This window comes from Jaculus jaculus, chromosome 17, assembly GCF_020740685.1.
Source record: "Jaculus jaculus isolate mJacJac1 chromosome 17, mJacJac1.mat.Y.cur, whole genome shotgun sequence".
In the NCBI taxonomy this organism is placed as follows: Eukaryota; Metazoa; Chordata; class Mammalia; order Rodentia; family Dipodidae; genus Jaculus; species Jaculus jaculus.
Window position 1 is genome coordinate 28,982,994 of NC_059118.1, and position 21,289 is coordinate 29,004,282.

Genomic DNA, 21,289 nt, shown 5'->3' on the forward strand with positions numbered 1-21,289 from the left:
GAGTTCAAGGCCACCCTGAGACTACATAGTGAATTCCAGGCAAGGCTGGGCTACAGTGAAACCCTACCTTGAAAAAAAAAAAGATTGCACCATCTCCCCAAACTTCCACCCAGCATTTATGTGGGTGCTGGGGCCTGAAACTCTGGTCCTCACACATGCATGACAAATTACTCACAGAACCATTTCCCTAGCTGGCCCCCACCACCACAATTTTGTTTGAGACAGGGTCTGTAGGCCAGGCTGGCTGTCAACACAGTGTTACCTAGAATGACCCTGAATTTGTAATTCTCCTATCTACACCTACCAAGTGCTGGGATTACACGTGTTTACCACCACACCCGACTGAATTCTGGGATCCAATGCAGGGCTTCGTGCGTGTTGAGCAAGCACTCTGCCCAGTGAACTACATCCCCAGGCCTCCGTTTTTTAATGTATCAAAGCCTTCAGTATAATTTCTTGAAGATGAAAACCCTTGTCTTGCCTATTTTTATAGCCCCATCCTACAGAAAACCATTTGGAACAAAGTACATGTGCAGTAAGTGTCTAAAAAAATAGAAGTCAACATCTCTTAACAATGGTAGTCAATCAAATTTTATACGAAATTTTAATGTTTATATCTGAAGCATACAAAGGCCTAAAGACAAAGTTGATATCTAAGTAAATTCTATCATTTCACCATTACAAAGTTTATCCAACTCTAAAAATAGTATTGAAAAATCACCTATCTACACACATTACTGAGACCAGCACAGTGTCTTACTCGTCATCATCGTCATCTACCGCAGCGTAGATGGCTTGATTCCGCCTCTTGATTTTCTTTCTTTGCTCAGGTTCATGTTCATGTTCATTACTCAGCCTCTTCACCGGAAGTTCAGTAACGTCTTCTTCAACTGCAGGCTCCACAGCCTCACTAGGCTTCCGCTGTCTACCAGCTGGTGAACCTGCTGTGTCATCAGAGGACACAAACATCGAACCTGGCAAGATCCTGATGTCAGAGAAGCTTGCAGAAAAGTCAGATGCCTGATCGGAAGAAGGCTCTATGGACGGTGCATTCGTGTCACTGCACGCACTTGCAATGTGGTCCTCACTTTCCTCTTCTTCATCTAGCATTATCTCATCTGGGTTGATAGAGGACAGGGTGGACGTGTCTGTGTTATACTCACTCCTGTCTTCTCCAGAGTCATTGCTCTCCACATCGTCGGGCTCTTCTGCCTCACCACACAGGTGATGCTCCTCCCTGGCCTTCTGAAGCACAACGTTTATGTCCATGATGCCAAGCTGGGCACAAAATTCAGTCGTCTGGGGACTAATCCTATGAACCAGTGGCACTTGTGTCTGCGGCTTACTAGGGTCATAACAAGCAGCTGTCACACTGAAGTTACAAGGAACTTTGGTGTCATGGTTCAATTTTTCCATCACTTCCTTCATAGCTTCTTCTGTTGCACTATAATCCCACCTGTAAAAGTCAGAGCAGTTGAGTTTTACATTTTACCATTGTGGTGGTTTGAACAGATGGCCCCCAATATATTCAGTGTTTTATTAGCTTGTAATTTGGATCTTCAGCCATCTGGCTAGAGGAGGCGTCACTGTGGTCCAGCCCTAAGGTGTAATGGTGGTTTTGAGATTCCAACCTAAAGATATGCAAAGTACCTAGTTCCACCTGGAGTTCCTGAAGTGTGCTGTAAGGTGTGGTTTTTGGCTTGTGGTTTCTCTCTCTCTCTCTCTCTCTCTGCTTGGACCTGTGAAAGCAAGCCAGTTTCTTCTGCCATTATGGAACTGCCCCTGGATCTGTAAGCTTCAATAAATCCCTTCTTCCATAACTGTGCCTGGTGTGGAGGTTCACGTCAGAGAACCTAAAGCTGTCTGCAACAGAAATTGGTACCAAGAGTAGGGTGAGAAGAAACTGGCCATGTGGATTTTCATCTTTTCAAACTTTAGTTCTAGAGGAACAGGCATAGACTTGGTACTTACAACTGAAGACACCTTCTGGAGCAGTAAACCAAGTCTATGGACTACTCTGATGACAGTCTGAGAATACTAAGTGCAGCAAAAACCAAACTTGGAGTCTTGGTTTATGAGCTTTCTAAGGGAAATGAAAGACTACAGAGGATTTTGTTGGAACTGGGCTACGGACATATGGGCTGACTGTGTTCTGCTGCCCAGGCCCAGAAAGTTTGACCAAGGTTAAATTTGTAAGAGACTGATGTGCTTGAGTGAAGATATTAAACTGAGAGATTTCTAAGATTTTAAGTTGGAAAACTTCAAGCAAGTTAAAATTATAGGCACTAAGACTGGTTTCATGTTGCTGAAGCTGCTATTGTCCAACATATTAACAATCTTAAGGAAGATGGCCTAACTGCTTTACATTAAAACAATGGAGAGGAAGCCTGAAAAAAGACTGACAGAAATGCAAACTCTTTTAGAAAGTTGTCTGGAGAAGGAACCTGCTTTTCAAAGTCATGATTTATTTTGTCCCTGAAAAGAATATGGCTGTGTCCTGCACATCTGGTATTGGTTTTAGAAGCATGAAAAATGTATGAAGTGGTTGTGAACTGCGCACGGTTTCAGGAGCTGCTGCTGAGACACGACACGAAGCAGGGCATGATAATGATGATAGACTGGCAAAGCCTTTGGAAGACAGACTGCGCTTCACATGGAGACCCAAAGATACTTTGGATATACCAAGACAGTATATGGGCTCCTATAGAGGCTGTTAGCTAAGGATGAAAGTTTCCCCTTGCTACACAGCCCAGTTGGAGGGGCAGAATTAGAAAATCCAGAGGCTGTCAGTCACTGGTTATGACTGAACTTAAATTGCAAAAGTTTGGTATTTGTTTGATGGTTGTCGAGTTTCTCTCTGTTAGACCTTATACCAAAAATCTTTACTTTGTCCTTTTGTATGTTGAAAGTATAAAACTTGTTTGATTTTACAGGACTCACAACTGAGAGATAATCTTAAATCTCAGATGAGACTTGGGACTTTGGAACTATCTTAAATTGGTAAAGACTGTGGGGACCTTTGAAATTGAACTGAATGCAATTTACAGTGTGTGATGGTTTTAAATCTATTGGTGGTCAGGGTGGAATATGGTATTTTGAATAGATAGCCCTCAATATATTCAATGTTTTATTAGTTTGTAATTTGGATCTGTAGCCACCTGGCTGGAGGAGGTGTCACTGTGCAGTCCAGCCCTAAGATGTGATGGTGGATTTGAGATTTCAATCTAAAGACAGACAAAGTACCTAGATCCATCTGAAATTCCTGAAGTGTGCTATATGGTGTGGTTTTTGGCTTATGGCCCCACCCCCTCTCTCTGCTTGGACCTGTGAAAACAGGCCAGCCTCTTCTGCCATTATGGAACTTCCCCTGGATCTGTAAGCTTCAATAAATCCCTTCCTCCATAACTGTGTCTGATCTGAAAGTTCATCTTAGCAAACCTGAAGCTGTCTGCTATAACCATACTCAAGCAATAAATGATAAAAATTCTAGCTAAGCATGGTGGTATACACCTGTGATCCCAGCATTTGAGAGGCAGAGGAAGAACGATGGCCATGAGTTCAAGGTCACCCTGAGACTACATAGTGAATTAATTCCAGGTCAGCCTGGACTAGAGTGAAACCCTATCTCAAAAAAGAAAGCAAACAAACAACAATTACTACCAAAAAAAAAAAAAAAAAAGATAAAAACTAAGCACGGGTCCCATGTGCAAGGATAAAAAATAAAAAAGTAAACCACATATTAAAATTCCAAACAGGCCAGGCATGGTGGTGCATGCCTTTAATTCCAGCACTCAGGAGACAGAGGTAGGAGGATCGCTATGAGTTCAAGGCCAGTCTGATACTATAGAGTGAATTCCAGGTCAGCATGGGCCAGAGTGAGCCTCTGCCTCAGAAAAAAAAAAAAAAAAAAAAAAAAAATCCAAACAGTAAAATTAGTCTCACTTTTCTTTTCAAGGCAGGGTCTCACTTTAGCCTAGCTAACCTGGAAGTCACTCTGTAGTCTCAGGCTGGCCTTGAACTCACAGTAATCTTCCTACCTCTGCCTCCTAAGTGCTGGGATTAAATTGCTATGCCACCAGGCCTGGCTACAAATAGTAAAATTATAGTTCACTTAACAAAATATCACTTAGAAATTTAAAAAAAAAAAAACTCCTGAGAGACTGGAGAGATGGCTTAGCAGTTAAGACACTTGCCTGCAAAGCCAAAGGACCCAGATTTGATTTCCCAGGACCCATGTAAGCCAGATGCACAAGGTGGCACATGTATCTGAAGTTCGTTTGCAGTGACTGGAGGCTCTGGTGTGGCCAATTCTCCTTCCCTCGACCTCTATCATTAAAAAAGGGCCAGTCTGTTGGGCTTGCCTCAAAAAAAAGAAAAACAAACTTGGGGTCTGGAGAGATGGCTTAGTGGTTAAGGCTTCTGCCTACAAAGCCAAAGGCCCAGGTTTGATTCCCCTGGACCCACATAAGCTAGATGCACAAGGTGGTGCATGCATCTGGAGTTCATTTGCAGTGGCTAAAGGCCCTGACATACCCTATCTCTCTCTCTCTCTAAGTAAATAAATAAAATAATAAAAAAGTTTTACTTTTCCCTTAAAAATATTTTTTTTTTTTTTTTTTTTGGTTTTTCGAGGTAGGGTCTCACTCTGGTCCAGGCTGACCTGGAATTAACTCTGTAGTCTCAGGGTGGCCTTGAACTCACGGCGATCCTCCTACCTCTGCCTCCTGAGTGCTGGGATTAAAGGTGTGAGCCACCACGCCCGGCTAAAAATAAGTATTATTTTAATGTACGAAACAAATTTTAACCTATTATAGTTTAATGCATACTTATTTATTCATAAACTTACTTGGGTTGATGCTCCAAGGGAGATAAAACTTACAGTTTTCTCAACTGTCATTGTCAGTTAATCTTGAATTATTTGAACACATACTGAACAATAACTTCTTTGATTAAAAATAAAGGTGAATACACAAGACCATCATGATAGGAGGCAAAAAAAAAATCATAACATCAAAATAAAAGAAAGACTGATTGAGAGGGGGAGGGGATATGATGGAGAATGAGTTTCAAAGGGGAAGGTGGGGGAAGGGAGGGTATTACCATGGGGTATTGTTTACAATCATGGATGTTGTTAATAAAAAAATAAGTTAATTTAAAAATAAATAAATAAAGGTGAAGCCAGGCATGGTGGTGCACTTGGGAGGCAGAGGTAGGAGGATCACTGTGACTTCAAAGCCACCCTGAGACTACACAGTGAATTCCAGGTCAGCCTGAGCTAGAGTTAGACCTTACTTCAGAACCCCACCCCCCACAAAAAAATGGTGAAAGCCTTTAGTCCCAGCACTTGAGAAGCTGTAGTAAAAGGATTGTCCTGAGTTTGAGGCTAACCTAGGGCTACAGAGTGAATTCCAAGTCTGCTTGGGCTAAACTGAGATTTTACCTCAAAATAAATAAATTAATTAAATAAATAAAATAAAATACAAGCCTGGCATGATGACACACACCTTTAATCCCAGCACTTGGAGGCAAAGGTAGGAGGATTACCTTGAGTTCAAGGCCAGCCTGGGACTACATCATAAATTCTAGGTCAGCCTAGGCTAGAACAAGACCATACTGCCAAAAAAAAAAAAAAAAAAAAAAAAGCCAGGCATGGTGGCACAGCCTTCAATTTTAGCACTTGGGAAGCAGAGGTAGAAGGATTCCCTTGAGTTTGAGGCCAGCCTGAGACTACATAGTGAATTCCCAGGTCAGCCTGGGCTAGAGCGAGACCCTACCTCAAAAACCAAATGTAAGTAAGTAAACAAACAAACAAATAAATAAATAAAGGTGAGGGCCTGGAGAGTTGGCTCAGCAGGTAAGAGCACTGTGGTGGTTTGATTCAGGTGTCCCCCATAAACTTAGGTGTTCTGAATACTAGGGTCCCAGCTGATGGAGATTTGGGAATTAACGCCTCCTGGAGAGAGTGTATTGTTGGGGGCGGGCTTATGGGCTTTATAGCCAGTTTCCCCATGCCAGTGTTTGGCACACCCTCCTGTTGCTGTGGTCCATCTTCTGTTGGCCAGGGGGTGATGTCCACCCTCTGCTCATGCCATTGTTTCCCCCTGCCATCGTGGAGCTTCCCCTCGAGCCTGTAAGCCAAATAAACCTCTTTTTCCCAGAAGCTGCTCTTGGTTGGGTGATTTCTACCAGCAATGCGAACCAGACTGCAACAGTAAAGTGGTACCGAGGAGTGGGGTTGCTGCTAGACACCTGACTATGTGGCTTCAGCCTTTTGGAACTGATTTTCAAGAGGAATGTGGAAGGAGTTGAAACCTTGGCCTAAGAGATGCCTTGCAGTGCTGTAAGTACAGCTTAAAGGACTATTCTGGTCTGAGCTCTAAGACCTGAATGCAGTAAGAACTATGGACTGTGAGGTTTGGCTTATGAGAGTGAGAAAAAGCTTTGCCTGGACTGGGCTAGCAGTTTGTGTGAGAAGCTTGCTCTTGTGCCCATGTCCTGAGAAGTTGTGCAGGGTTGCTTAGCGTAGAAATGAACTGGTGTGTGCAGAGGGATATGGCACAGAAAGAAAAATCTTTGGGTGAACTGTTGCCCGTTCAGCTGCAACTGAGAGATTACAACCTTTGAGACTGGGCTAGCTGACCTGCGCTAGAGCAACAAGAAGAATGTCAACTCTTTTGAAGGGGTCTGAGTGCTCAAGGAGAGTCCTATTCTTCAAAGTCTGCTTAATTCCCCCCTGGATTAACAAATTGGCACCCTACCTGGAATTGTGGAGTATAAGAAATGCTGGAAAGAGGGTCATTGAGTTTGCAACACGGTCTTGTGTTTTGGAAATGGCCATGGGCAGTGTGAAGCAGGTTTGCTGGTTGCCTGCATAGAGACCCCATGGGGCCATGAGGATGAACCGTGCCTTGCAGTGGAGACCCAGTGGAGATGCCGGGACCATGAGATGGCTGCCGAGGAGCTGCCGGCCCCGATGAAGTTTTCCAGGACTGTGAGTAGCCTAGCTGGAGGGGCGGAATTGGAATGCCAGAGACTTGTTGCTGGTTAGAATTATCGGACTTGAAGATTTGTCACTGGCTAGAGTTGCTGGACTTGAAGCTACAGAGTTTGATGTTTGCCCTGGTTATTTTAAATCTTGTATTGGTTGAATGTTTCTTTGCTATGCCCAATGTCATCTTTTGCAGTGTGAATATTTATTCTGTGCCATTATGGGTTTTTTGAGGTTATATTTTGGTATTATGGCTCAGTTAAAAGATCTTAAACTATGGGGATGTATGAACATCATTGAGATTGATAAAAACTATGGGGACTTTTAAAGTCAGACTGAATGCATTGTATTTTACATCATGTATGGATATCAGTTTATGGGGGCCAGGGGCGGAATGTGGTGGTTTGATTCAGGTGTCCCCCATAAACTTAGGTGTTCTGAATACTAGGGTCCCAGCTGATGGAGATTTGGGAATTAACGCCTCCTGGAGAGAGTGTATTGTTGGGGGCGGGCTTATGGGCTTTATAGCCAGTTTCCCCATGCCAGTGTTTGGCACACCCTCCTGTTGCTGTGGTCCATCTTCTGTTGGCCAGGGGGTGATGTCCACCCTCTGCTCATGCCATTGTTTCCCCCTGCCATCGTGGAGCTTCCCCTCGAGCCTGTAAGCCAAATAAACCTCTTTTTCCCAGAAGCTGCTCTTGGTTGGGTGATTTCTACCAGCAATGCGAACCAGACTGCAACAAGCACTTCCTACAGACACGAGGTCCTGAGGGTACCCAAGACTGACTAAGTTTGATTCCCTAACACCCACATAAAAAGCTGGGCATGGCCACACATGTCTGTAATGCAGTTCTGAGGGGAGCAAAAACTAGAGCATTATGGGGCTCATGAAAACAGCAAGCTCCGGAATCAGTGAGAGACTCTATCTCAAGGAAACACACGGATGCCTGACAGAAGTGGACACCTGATGTTCCCCAGCCTATGCATGCACACACATGGGCACATGCACTGAACACATACAAGCAAAACACACAATAATAAGTAAATAAATAAAGTAATAAAATAAAGTAAAGTAAGTAAATAAAGGTGAGGCCTCATGGTCAATGCCTGTTGGAACTAAGGGGTACTGGCCCTTAGTCCCTCAGTCAGCCAAGGTGGAGACATGAGGAAACCATGATGCCTGACAAAATGTGCAAAATCATTGGACAGGCACTTGATAGTAGTTCTGCCAAAAGTAGGGATCCCAGAAAACTGCCACCAAACAAATGAAGCTCCTTAGAACACCAAAGCATAGGTCAAAGTCAAAACTGTACCTGCAGTGGAGAAGGTATGTTCTGAAAAGGTCAAAATTACCTCTTATGCAGACCATTGTTTTCAGGCATATTCCATAGGCCCCCAGTCACATTAATAAGGTCATTAGTAGCCTTGAGAATGGTCAGCCATTCAATGTCGTATTCCAAGTGATCAGGAGCACTGGGATCATGTTCTATTTCTAATATCTGTAGGATGAAATTGTTAGTTTTAGGGTTAATAGTCTAAGAATTTTAATATTACAAAACTTAATAAGATTTTAAATTAAGTAATTTAATTTTAAATGAACTTCATTTTAATATGGGGCTGGAGAGATAGCTTAGCAATTAAGGCACTTGCCTGTGAAGCCAAAGGACCTAGGGTCAATTCCCCAAGACCCATGTAAACCAGATACATATGGTGGCGCATGCATCTGGAGTTCATCTGCAATGGCTAGAGGCCCTGGCATGCCCATATTCTCTCCCTCTCCTACACCCCTCTCCTAAATGAATAAATAAATAAAAATAAAATATTTTAAAATAAAATATTAATACAACTTAAATATCTCCTAAGATTTCTCAAAACACATAAACTAAGAAGATCATATAAATGTATTTTCTTTTTACCTGAAGAAAGTCTCTATGTGGTAAGCATTTGTCCAAGGCTAAAAATTTGGTTGCTTTGACTGTCTGCTCTTTATCTGTGGCCTAGACAACACAAATCACAATTTAAGTAAGAATGTTAAAATATCACAAGTAATTCACACACTGGATAGGAAACATATGCCTATTACTATACAAGATCCTATGCTCTATGTCAAAACAATGACTGCTAACTAAAAAAAGGTCTATATCCACTTGAACAATGGTAGACAAAGCATTTAACCACCCTGGGCTTCAATTTCCTTCCAAAATTCAAATACTGATAATGACTATTTTGATGTCAAATAAAGCATATAACACACACAAAAACAAATAATATGCCAATAAAAGGAAACAGAAAAGATGCTGCTGGAACTGGGGAAATAACTCAGCAGTTAAAGATGCTTGCTTACAAAGCCTGCCAGCCTGAATTCAAGTCCCCAACACGCATGTAAAGCCAGACACAAAAAATTGGCCCATGCATCTGGTATTCATTTGCAAAGGTAAGAGACCCTGGAGCACATATACGTGTACACACACACACACACACACACACACACACACACACACACACACACAGAGAGAGAGAGAGAGAGAGAGAGAGAGAAATAAGTATTTTTTTAAAGAAAAGATGATAGAGAGATGGCTCAGCAGTTAAAAGGCTCTTGCTTGCAAAGCCTGCTGGTCCATGTTCAATTCCCCAGCCACCTACATAACACCAGACACGTAGTAACACCAAGTAGGTGGGGAGGGAATTACCATGGTTTACTGTCTATAATTATGGAAGTTGTTAATAGAAATAAATATTTTTTAAAAAAAGTAACACTGATTGTGATGGGGAGGTAATATGATGGAGAATGGAATTTCAAAGGAGAAAGTGGGGGGGGGGGGGAGGGAGGGAATTAACATGGAATTTTTTTATAATCATGGAAAATACTAATAAAAATTTTAAAAAAAAAGTAACACAAGTGTCTGGTGTTTGTTTAAAAGAGCAGTACACCCTGGCATGCCCACACATACACACACAGTTACACATACACGTACGCATACAAATAAATAATTTAGAATTAAAAAGAGGGCTGGCAGGCTGGAGAGATGGCTTAATGGTTAAGCACTCGCCTGTGAAGCCTAAGGACCCCCGTTCGAGGCCTGATTCCCCAGGACCCACATTAGCCAGATGCACAAGGGGGTGCATCTGTCTGGAGTTCATTTGCAGTGGCTGGAAGCCCTGGCGCGCCCATTCTCTCTCTCTCTCTCTCTCACTCTTTCTCTCTCTGTCGCTCTCAAATAAATAAAAATAAACAAAAAACAATTTAAAAAAAAATATTTATTAAAAAAATTTTAAAAAGAGGGCTGGAGAGATGGCTTAGCAGTTAAGGCACTTGCCTACAAAGCCTAAGGACCCAGTTTCGATTCCCCAGTACCCACATAAGTCAGACGCACAATGTGGCTGCACATGTCTGGAGTTTGTTTGCAGTGGCCCGAGTTCAATTCCTCTGCTACCTAATAAAGCTAGTCAAAAATTAGGTCTCAGTCAAGAGATCCTGGTACACCCATACACACATGCACCAGTAAGTAAATAATTTAAAGAACAAACAAACTCAGAGCCTGGTCCCAGAATGAAGTTCTGGTCTTGTTCCAGTTTCATCTGGAACTGGCTGCAGGACCCGGAGTACACTGCACTTAGACCTCCCCCTCTTACTAAGCATCCACACAGACTGTTTCTTCTGGGCACTTCAAGACAGCTCAGCCATCAATTCCTTTGGAAACCTACTCTCTTGCTGCCCCATTCCCACCCCACCAGTCTGAGGCACTCCCATAGCACCTTCAGCACTTTTGGATCAAACTCAGTTTTGTAGTTGCTTGCTTGTTCCTTTCCTGCACGGAGTGTGAAAATAATCACAAGAGGTAAGTTACCTTTCTTAAAATGTTTTTTTAAACTTCTTACTGACAACCTCCATTCATGTACACGATGTATCCTGATGTAAGGTACCTTTTTATTTCTTCTCGGGTTTTACAAATGTGCCAACAGGGCCTAGTTCATGAATGTTCAGTATGTGTTTGTTAAAGGAAAGAACAAATACTCTGTTTCCTACCTGATGCTGCATCAAGGCTGCAAATTTCACATGAAGGTGTGCAGAGAACCAGTAAGTAGGCTTCAGATACTCTAACAGCTCTGAAGCAGCAGGACTTCCCAATGTATTATTTTCCACTTCTTGTCGGAAAAAAGATTTGGTTTTAAGAAGTTGCTTTTTATTTCCATAATGATAGATGCTTCTTGGCCAATCATGAGATAAGAAGATATCTATAGGCTGTTTCAGCTTTAACAATGGAAAAAGAATGGAAAGAAAATTCTTAAAAACAGACTAACCAAAAGCAAACTCCTCCTTTCTCCCTACCACCATGTAGCCACTCCTGTACTTAGGGATCTGGACTTCGCATTAGTTCATTCTAAGGATACTTATTTAAGGAAGTAATAAAAATATTAAGCTACACATTCATCTAGATCTAGACCAAGAGATGCAGCTCTTTCTGTGCCTTGGAAAACATCTTGTTTTCTGCAGCAAAGGCAGGGAAGCAGAGACATCCCCTGATTGGATTGCCAATATATTAAAGGCTTGTAGTACTGGGTTCTAAAATAAATACTAGAGCCAGGTGTGGTAGCGCACACCTTTAATCCCAGCCCTTGGGACAAAGAGGTAGAAGGATCGCTGTGAGTTTGAGACCACCCAGAGACTCCAGGTCAGCCTGAGCTAGAGTGAGACCCTACCTTAAAAAAACAAAAATAAAAATAAACATAAAATAAAAAATAATAAAAATGAAATAAAGTAAAAAATCATATATCATAAATATAATAGCCACAGTTCTTTTCCCCATGGTAAAGACTTTTAAAAAAATATTTATTTATTTGCAAGGAGAAAGAATGTATAAGTGCCAGGGCCTTTTGCTGCTGCAGAGAACTCCAGTTGCATGTGCCACTTTGTGTCCTTGGGTCCTAGAGAATCAAACCTGGGCTGATAGGCTTTGCAAGAAGGTGCCTTTAACCACTAAGCTACCTCCCCAGTCTGGAAGTTATTCTGATGATCCAGACAGATTTCCTGAGCTCTCTAACAGAACTGATACAGCAAACCCAAAGACGTAACAGGAAAACTGGGGTGGGAGAGTAGTAGCTCAGTGACAGAGTGCTTACTCGGCACAACACCATCAATTCTTTTCCTAAAGGTTTTACACAGTCTGGACTAAAATTTCTCCCTCTGCCAGATAAATTAATATTTAAAGTAGCTGGTACCTCCATGGGAAAAAACAGAAATTACCAATGTATCAAATTTTATTTTGTTTTGAAACAGGATAATATGTAACCCAAATTAGCCTCAAACTGACAATTTTCTTGCCTCAGTCTCTTAGTTTGGGATTACAGGCCTGTGTACCACATCTGGCTAAATATCACTTTATTTCCATATATATTCTTTACTCTTATCCTAAGTTATATTTGAAATCATGAATTAAATGTTTTATATAATTAACCACTAAAAGAAACTCTTAACCATTAAAAAAATAAGTTATTCATCTGTGAACCTCCTAAAAGCAATTCAAAACCCAAATTTTAGAAATACTGAAATGCTATTCTCAAAAGCAGCAAGCCAATATTACCAAATATATTATGATACAAATTACTTTAAATTGATTTCAGGTTCACTAATATTCTTTTTATATACCTGTTTTAGTTTGTAGACTTCAATATTTCTCACATGATATATGCTCCTTATTGTAGATGAATTATAAGGAGGGCACTCAAAATGACCTTGAATTGAAAAGAAATGAGCTGTTACTGTCTTCCCAAAAGTCCTTCCAATCTGCAGTCTCATATGCCATGCATCAAACAGCTGTCTGTTCACCAAAGCCAACAGTTTGGAACCATGAAGAACAGAGGGGCAAGGCTTGCACTGTGCCAGTACACTAAAGATATTAAGTTTTAACTGTCAATTTAATTTAAAATATATGAAATCAAGATGAATCCAAGCCATTTCTCCATTCCTCTAACTTTAGAAATCAGGGTATAATTCTCTTAGATACAATGGAATGAATAAATACACTGGGTACATTTATACAAAGAAGTATTGTTCACAAATAAATAGATTTGAGTTAACATGTATCACCATGGATTTTCTGTTGTTGTTGCTTGTTTTTCAAGGTAGGGTCTCACTCTAGCTCAGACTGACCTGGAACTCACTATGTAGTCTCAGGGTGGCCTCAAACTCATGGCAATCCGACCTCTGACTCTCAAGTGCTGGGATTAAAGGAGTGTGCCACCATGCCAGGATGGATTTTAAAACATGTTAAGCAAAGAAACTGTAGAAAGATATTATCAATAAAAGTCAGGCCTGGTGATGAAAATCTTCATTCCCAGCACTTGGGTGCTGAGGAAGAAGGATTGCCATGAGTTCAAGGCCAACCTGGCCAACAAAACGAGTTCCAGGTCAGCTTGGGCTACAGTGAGATCCTACCTTGAGACAAACACACACACACACACACACACACACACACACACACACATGCACAAAGTAAAGAAAGAAAATAGCAATCAGCACAAAACATGCTATACTTTGTTTAAAGCTTATATGTGTGGTATATAAAATAATCAAGTAAACAATAAATACTAAATTGAATAGTAATTGCTTGCTTGGCAATTGAAAGAGAGAGAGGAACAGAATGGAACATTCCAATAAACAATGAACTTCTTATTGTATCTGTATTATTTTTCTTAAAAATCAAAATTGAAAATGACATACTGAGTTGATAAAACTAAATGGTAGATACACAGATATGTTATAAAATGGCTATATTTTCATACGTATGAAATATTTCCTAATAAAAAGTAAAGAATGAAATCATTTACAGAAGAAATCCAATGAGCAAGTTAAACTACACATTATGCTTGCTCTAAGGCATGCAATTTTAAAGTTTAAAAATAATTCTCTGAAACAATACCTTTTCGGTAGTCATGAGATTTAAAGATACCAGAGATCCCACCAATCCTTACACCTCGGTATTTTACCACACCAGCCAAACCTGAAAAATTATGCAGTTAAAATTAGTATTGACAAAAGCAATTTATTTACTAACAGAATAAACCATTTAAATTATGAGACCAGGGCTGGAGGGATGGCTTAGCGGTTAAGGCATCTGCCTGCAAAGCCAAAGGACCCTAGTTCGATTGCCCAAGATCCACGTTAGGCAGATGTATAAGGACTGCATGCGTCTGGAGTTCATTTACAGTGACTGGAGGCCCTGGCATGCCCATTCTCTCTCTCTCTACCTCTTTCTCTGCCAAATAAATAAATAAAAATATTGAATAAAAACAGATTATGGGGCTGGAGAGAAGGTTTAGTGGTTAAGCGCTTGCCTGTGAAGCCCAAGGACCCTGGTTCGAGGCTCAATTCCCCAGGACCCATGTTATCCAGATGCACAAGGGGCGCACACATCTGGAGTTCATTTGTAATGGCTGGAGGCCCTGGCACGCCAATTCTCTCTCCCTCTCTCTCCCTCCCTCCCTCCCTCCCTCTCTCTCTCTGCCTCATTCTGTCTGTTGCTCTCAAATAATAAATAAAAAGAAAAGAAAAAAAATTGATTATGAAGCCAGGCATGGTGGTGCACGCCTTTAATCCCAGCACTTGGGAGGCAGAGGTAGGAGGACTGCCATGAGTTCGAGGCCACCCTGAGACTACATAGTTAATTCCAGGTCAGCCTGAGCTAGAGTGAAACCCTACCTTGAAAAACCAAAAAAATAAAAAATAAATAAATAATGAGACTGACATGCTGCCTACTGCACTAAGAGGGCAACCAGAATAAACCATTTAGAAGCTTAGTGCAATCCTAGAGTTGTCTGAAAATAAGTATTAATATGAACACAGTTAATATGCTGACAATATACAAGGTAGACTAGGGAGAGGCTTGGTGCAGATAAGCCAAGGAATTGAGTGTATTCTAGAAGGGATGGATGAGGTAGGATTTTAAAAGGGAAATAGGGTTAACTTAAGAATTGGCTGAATACAGATGAGAAGGTGGGAACAGAGATAGGAAAATGTCCTGTGACGGATTTACACATTACAAATTTTTCAGGTCACTAGGCATAATGTATAAAGTACCTGTAGTCAAGCAGATGGAGAGATGGCTTAGCAGTTAAGGCACTTGCCTGCAAAGCCTAGGGACCCAAGTTCGACTCCCCAGAACATACATATGCCAGACATACAAGGTCACACATGTGCACAAGGTGGCAAACACATCTGGAGTTTGACTACAGTGGCTAAATGCCCTAGTGTGCCAATTCTGTCTTTCTCTTATTAAAAAAAAAAAAAAAAAAGAGCCTGCAGTTTTCTACATTTTATTTCTGATCATCTGACAATTTCCCAATACAGCAGTTGTTAAAAGATGATAAATCAGTAACAAAAGTAGACAAACTAAATTTCTAAACATAAGTCTTCACCACTGGAGAGGCCTGTAAACTGTTCTAGAAACAATATACACTTAAATAAAGAGATGAAAGAACTGTATCATCTAAAGGATAGAAGAAATGTTTTAAGTGACATCACAAGGAATCCAGTCAGTTAAATGTAGATGCTATGGGAAAATCTTCAACTTTCTACAACAAATAAACATAAAAAAAGAGAAGGGACAGGAGGAAGCATTAGAGTCTAAGAGTCTTCAGAGTCATGAAAACAAATGTTTGGATCCTACTTGAGCAAACTATTAGTATAGCAGTAATCTCTGGGGTACCCAGAAAACCTCAGCATGAACAAGGCAATAGATGAGTCAACTATTACTTCAGTTAGATATAATAATAGTACTGGTGCATTTCTAAAAATCCTTATCATGCCTGCCACCACCCTAGTGATTGGTATTCCTTGAAGCCTCAAACACGGACTTCCTATGCAAAGGGTGGAGGTGAATGCAGAGATGTACAAATGACAAAGCGAGCAAGAATAAAAGATAAGAATAAGGCTGGCTTGTGCTCAGCCTCTCCAGCTCAGAGAACCTCCAGGAAGAGAGGTAGAAAGAATGTGAGATGAGAAGTGGGGCTGCGGATGCTGTCTGCTAGACTCAAGTCCACTACACTCGAGGATTCACAGCAGATGGAGCTTTCCGTACATCACGGAACCTGTCAGTGTCTCACCAGAGATGCTTCCAGAGTAAAGCAGAGACTGATGATTGCTGGGAGGGAAAAAGTCATGTCCTTTAATGGGGTGGCCACTGGAGGACTACCCATTGTCCAGTAAATAACACCCAACCCATGATTATGGATGTGACCCTAATTTAAATCAGTGGATCAAAAAAGGGTGGTATGGAAGTAGTATAGGGATCTAATGGGAATGGGAGGGGAAAGGGAAAGAGAAAAGCTAAGTGGGGGATCAAAATGCATTGTGCACCTTTATCTTTGTACATCTTTATCACCAAAAACTGCGCACTTAAGTATGTACAGAGCGAACGATGTAGTTAGGATATGCTTTCAAATACTCCCACATCTATAGGAAAGTTTAGCGTAGTGTCCGCTGAAAACCAGCAGAGCAGACAAACAGCTGGTGAAGCTGATTAACAAGCACAGAGCTTCACTGTACTAGTCTTCATTCTACTTAATAATTTCCACCATAAATAGCTTTTTATTAAATAAGAACGAATAAGAGACTACAAATAGGAAGATGCTACAGTCATGGTAGCTATTGCTTAAGACATCAGGTGAAATAATGAAGTATTTTCAAGATTAACTATTTTTTTGACATTTTAAAAAATATTCTTGTTTGCAAACAGAGAGAGAGAGAGAGAGAGAGAGAGAGGAGAGACAACACAGAGAATGGGCACGCCAGCGCCTCCAGCCGCTGCAAATGGACTCCAGATGCATGGGCCACTTTGTGCATGTGGCTTTTCATGAGTACTGGGGAAATGAACCAGGTCGTTCGGCTTTGCAGGCAAGTGTCTTAACCACTGAGCCATCTCCTCAGTCCTTAAACATTTTATTTATTTATTTGTGAAAGAGAGAAAGCGCGCGCAAAAGCGACAGCGCAGGAGCACGTGCCAAGGCCTCCTGCCATTGCAAAGAAACATCTGAAGTATGTGCCACTTTGTGCTTCTGGCTTTACATGGGAACTAGAAAATCTACCCGGAGCAATCAGGCTTTGCAAGCAGGTGCCTTTAACTGCTGAGCCATCTCTTCAGCCCACGATTAACTATTTAATAAACTATTTTAACTAAATTTTCATGATTATTTAAATTAATGTCATCCCCCATACACTATATATGTCTTCTAGAAGCTGCCCAACAGGTTCTTTCATGCCATCAAAAAAGTTATACACGGGCTGGAGAGATGGCTGAGCGGTTAAGCGCTTGCCTGTGAAGCCTAAGGACCCCGGTTCGAGGCTCGGTTCCCCAGGTCCCATGTTAGCCAGATGCACAAGGGGGCGCACGCGTCTGGAGTTCGTTTGCAGAGGCTGGAAGCCCTGGCACGCCCATTCTCTCTCTCTCCCTCTATCTGTCTTTCTCTCTGTGTCTGTCACTCTCAAATAAATAAATAAATAAATAATCATTAAAAAAGTTATACATAAACACATACCTAAATAATAAATGTTTGGTGCCACCCAGCCACCATAGGGTAACTCTTGCAAATGATTTGAGGCTTCGTGGTTTCCCCCAATGAAGATTGTGAGAACTGGGGCTTTTTTCTCTCCAGAGTAATATCTAGAACAAAAGGATCAAGTCAGGCACCAAACTAGCTATAGCGGAAAAATAAGTCCGAAAGAGCAGGTTGAGTTCATTAGGACATATTTAACTTAAAAAATTAAAAAAAAAAAAATCTTTCTAGAGCTTCCCACCATCCAGACTTGTCCTTAGGAATTGAACCTTGAGTTTATATCCGGCTTGCACTGAATGGGATCAAGAACTTTGTAAAGTCCACAGCTATAAACATGGGCTTCTGGCACCGGGACTAGCCCATAGCAAATCCAATTAACAACTCCCGGGTTCGTAAGTAAACGAATCCCAGAGTTCTATCAATGACAAGGTGGCAATCCACACCTGTCAGCTTTCTGCCTCGGTGCCCGATCCCCGTGGGGCAGAACGGAAAGTCGCGTGTGCGTGCAGGAGGGAGGAACTGGCGTTTCCCCAGCGCGCGTCCCGGAGCCCTCACCTGTAGAAGGTCTGCATGTGGCGGTACTTGGGCGGCACGGCCATGCAGCGCAGGTCGGCCTCGTTGCGCACCGCCTGGAAGTCGCCGCAGCACAGGAGAAGGTCCACCGGCCCCGGGCCGCGCCGTTCCGCCAGCGCCAGAGTCTCGTAGATCTTGTCCAGCTCGCCGTGGCAGCATCCGGCCACCGCCACCCGCATCCTGCCGGCCGAGGAGCGGAACTCTACCTCAACGCCCAGACCACCAGCAGCTCGGGCCGTTCTGCCGACAACACCAGGCAACGCGGAGCAGCGCTCGGCTCCCGCCAACATTAACAGAACCGCGGGCGCATTTAGAGTCCGCTAATGGAACTTCCGGCTCCCAAGTCTCGCGAGAGAGCGAGCGGGAAGGACCGGGACCAGCCGGGATGAGGAGAAACTTTCTGCGTGCCTACCGGGATTGTCAGTCTTCTTCGGTTCATGAGACTTAGCTGACCGGTGATCAAGTTTAAAACCAGAAAAGGAAATGCAATCGCCGTAAAATATAAATTTAGTTTCGTGAAATTAAACAGGTTTTAAAAAATGTGAGCAAGAGCGATTGTCAATTCTCTAGAGCGAACCTCTCCCATAAAACACAATGGCCTCAAAATGAATTAGAAATTAAGATTTTTTTTTTTTCTGATGACTCTCAGAAATAATATAAGATGTTAACTCTATAACTTACTGATAGTGCCGGTTTTAAAAGATATACCCCTGAAAATTTGATAACTTTTTTCTTAAGAAAACTGAGACTCATTTGCTCACTAAATAATTGTTTAAGTAGAATGCAAAGTGCATGCAAGCAGATGTCAAGCTAAAGTTTAGACTCTACACTGATCAATGAAGAAGGAATGGCCAGGACTGGGCTAAGCAAAAAAAAACAGACAGGAAAATTTAATCAAGAAAAAAGCAATCTAAACTGGCCGTAATCCCAGCATTCGTGGGGCAGAGACAGGAGGAGCTCTGTGAATTCGAGGCCAGCCTGGTCTACACAGTGAGCTCCAGGAGGTCAATCTGGGATAGAGAGAGGCCCTAACTTGCAAAAACAAGAAAAAAGATAATTTACTGAAGGTGATACAGAGAGATAGGAATCCATTTCTGCTCTTTTTCTTTTTTTTTTTTTCTTTTTGTGTCTCCTCATTTATTTTATTTTATTTATTAGAGAGAGAGAGAAAGAACGGGCGTGCCAGGGCCTCCAGCCTATGCAAATAAACTCCAGTTGCTTGAGCCCCCTTGTGCATCTGGCTTACGTGGGTCCTAGGGAATTAAACCTGAGTCCTTTGGCTTTTCAGGGAAGCGCCTTAATGGCTAAGTCATCTCTCCAGCCCGTGTCTGCTCATTTTATTTTTAAAAAAAAAACTAGTATGGTAGGCATCAAAGACACCAAACTTAATTCAAAATGAAGTAAGACATGTAAGAAGGCCAGGGCTGGAGAGATAGCATAGCAGTTAAGGTACTTGTCTGCAAAGCCAATGGACCAAGGTTCAATTCCCAGGACCCACGTAAGCCAGATGCACAGCTGGTGCATGCATCTAGAGTTCCATTTGCAGCAGCTGAAGTCCCTGGTATGCCCATTCTCTTTTTCCATCCCTTCCCTTCTCCCTCCCTCCCTCCTACCTCTCAAGTTAACTAATTAATTAAAAAAGAAGACCAGTAACATTTAGAAGATATCTAAAATAAGATTTACAAAAGCATTGTGCAGGCTGGAGAGATGGCTTAGCAGTTAAGGCAGTTGTATTCAAAGCCTAAGGACTCTGGTTTGATTCCCCAGTACCCACATAAACCAGATGCACCAGACGCACAGGTGGCACATGTGTCTGGAGTTCATTTGCATCCTAGCACACCTATTCTCCCTCTTTCTCTTTTCTCTCCATCTAATAATTTAAAAAGCATTGTGCCCAGAAAGCGTTGGGAGCCATTTCTCCAAATCTATCAGAAGATATTTAATTGAACATATTTAAATTGAACAAGATAGTTTTAAAAAGAGAGAAAATGAGCATTTTTTATTTTTTTTTCTGGTTTTTCGAGGTAGGCTCTTACTCTAGTTCAGGCTGACCTGGAATTCACTACGTAGTCTCAGGGTGGCCTCAAATTCAAGGCAGTCCTCCTGCCTCTGTCTCCCAAGTGCTGGGATTAAAGGCGTGCACCACCACATCCACACCATACCCAGCTTAGTCCTTTTTTTCATATATATATTTGAAGCATCTACTAGTCTTTTAATTCCTTTAGTCTTCTGATGGTACACATGTCTGTCAGGGTGGTCATACTGTTGTAGCTCCAGGTACTGTTTTCTTTATTTTTTTAACTACTTATTAGCAACTTCCATAAATAGAGACAATATATCATAATCATAATCCCCTCTCACCAGCCTTTTCTCCCTCTCAACCCCTCTCCACTGAATCCCTTTCATTTTAGAAGTGGAAATTTCTTTTTTTATATTTATTTATATATTTGCAAGCAGAGAGAGAGAGGGGGGGGGGGGGAGAGAGAGAGAGAAAGGGCAGGCCAGAACCTATAATCACTGCAAACAAAGTCCAGATGCATGCACATGAACTTTGTGCATCTGGCTTTACATGGGTACTGTGGAATCAAACCCATGTAATTAGGCTTTGGAGGTAAATGCCTTAGCCATTGAACCATCTCTCCAGCCTCCTGCATCCCTCCTTCTTTCCAACTAATCTCTCTTCTATTTTGATGCCATCTTTTTTTCTCCTATTATGCAGGTAGCAGCAGCCACTGTGAGGTCATGGACACTTTGCACCTGGATGACAGTATTGTAAGCAGTCCTACCCTTCTTTGGCTCTTACAGTCTTTGTGCCACCCCTCCTGCAATGGTCCCTTAAGCCGTAGAGGGTGTGATAAAGATGTTTCACGTAGTGCTGAAAACTCCACCGTCACTTCTCAGCACTATCGTGACTTTTGAGTCACCCCAATGGTCACCACCATCTGAAAAAAAGAAGCTTCGATAAAAATGGCGGCATGGGGGCAGGCAGAGCCGTTTGGTTGTTCGTTTCCGTAGCATCGTTGCTTAAATAGGCAACTGCAGCACTTCGCTGGATCGTAGAAACGCCTGAGACTTCGGCTTTGGGTGAAAGAAAATGGCCCGAACCGAGCAGACTGCTCGTAAGTCTACTGGTGGGAAAGCACCCTGCAAACAGCTGGCCACCAAAGCTGCCAGGAA

At 42.0% G+C, this 21,289-nt stretch overlaps 1 protein-coding gene across 1 annotated transcript; it reads right to left on the minus strand.

Moving 5' to 3' along the window:
* Nucleotides 1–587: 587 nt before the first annotated feature.
* Nucleotides 588–18,400, minus strand: Dbr1 (debranching RNA lariats 1). Its single transcript, XM_004664358.3, has 8 exons — nucleotides 18,095–18,400; nucleotides 17,522–17,646; nucleotides 13,909–13,989; nucleotides 12,636–12,721; nucleotides 11,016–11,240; nucleotides 8,905–8,985; nucleotides 8,342–8,487; nucleotides 588–1,456 (listed from the first exon to the last, which is right to left on the minus strand). The coding sequence occupies exons 1-8, from the start codon at nucleotides 18,289–18,291 to the stop codon at nucleotides 757–759; spliced, it is 1,641 nt and encodes a 546-aa protein (XP_004664415.2). The 5' UTR covers nucleotides 18,292–18,400; the 3' UTR covers nucleotides 588–756.
* Between the last annotated feature and the right edge of the window lie 2,889 nt (nucleotides 18,401–21,289).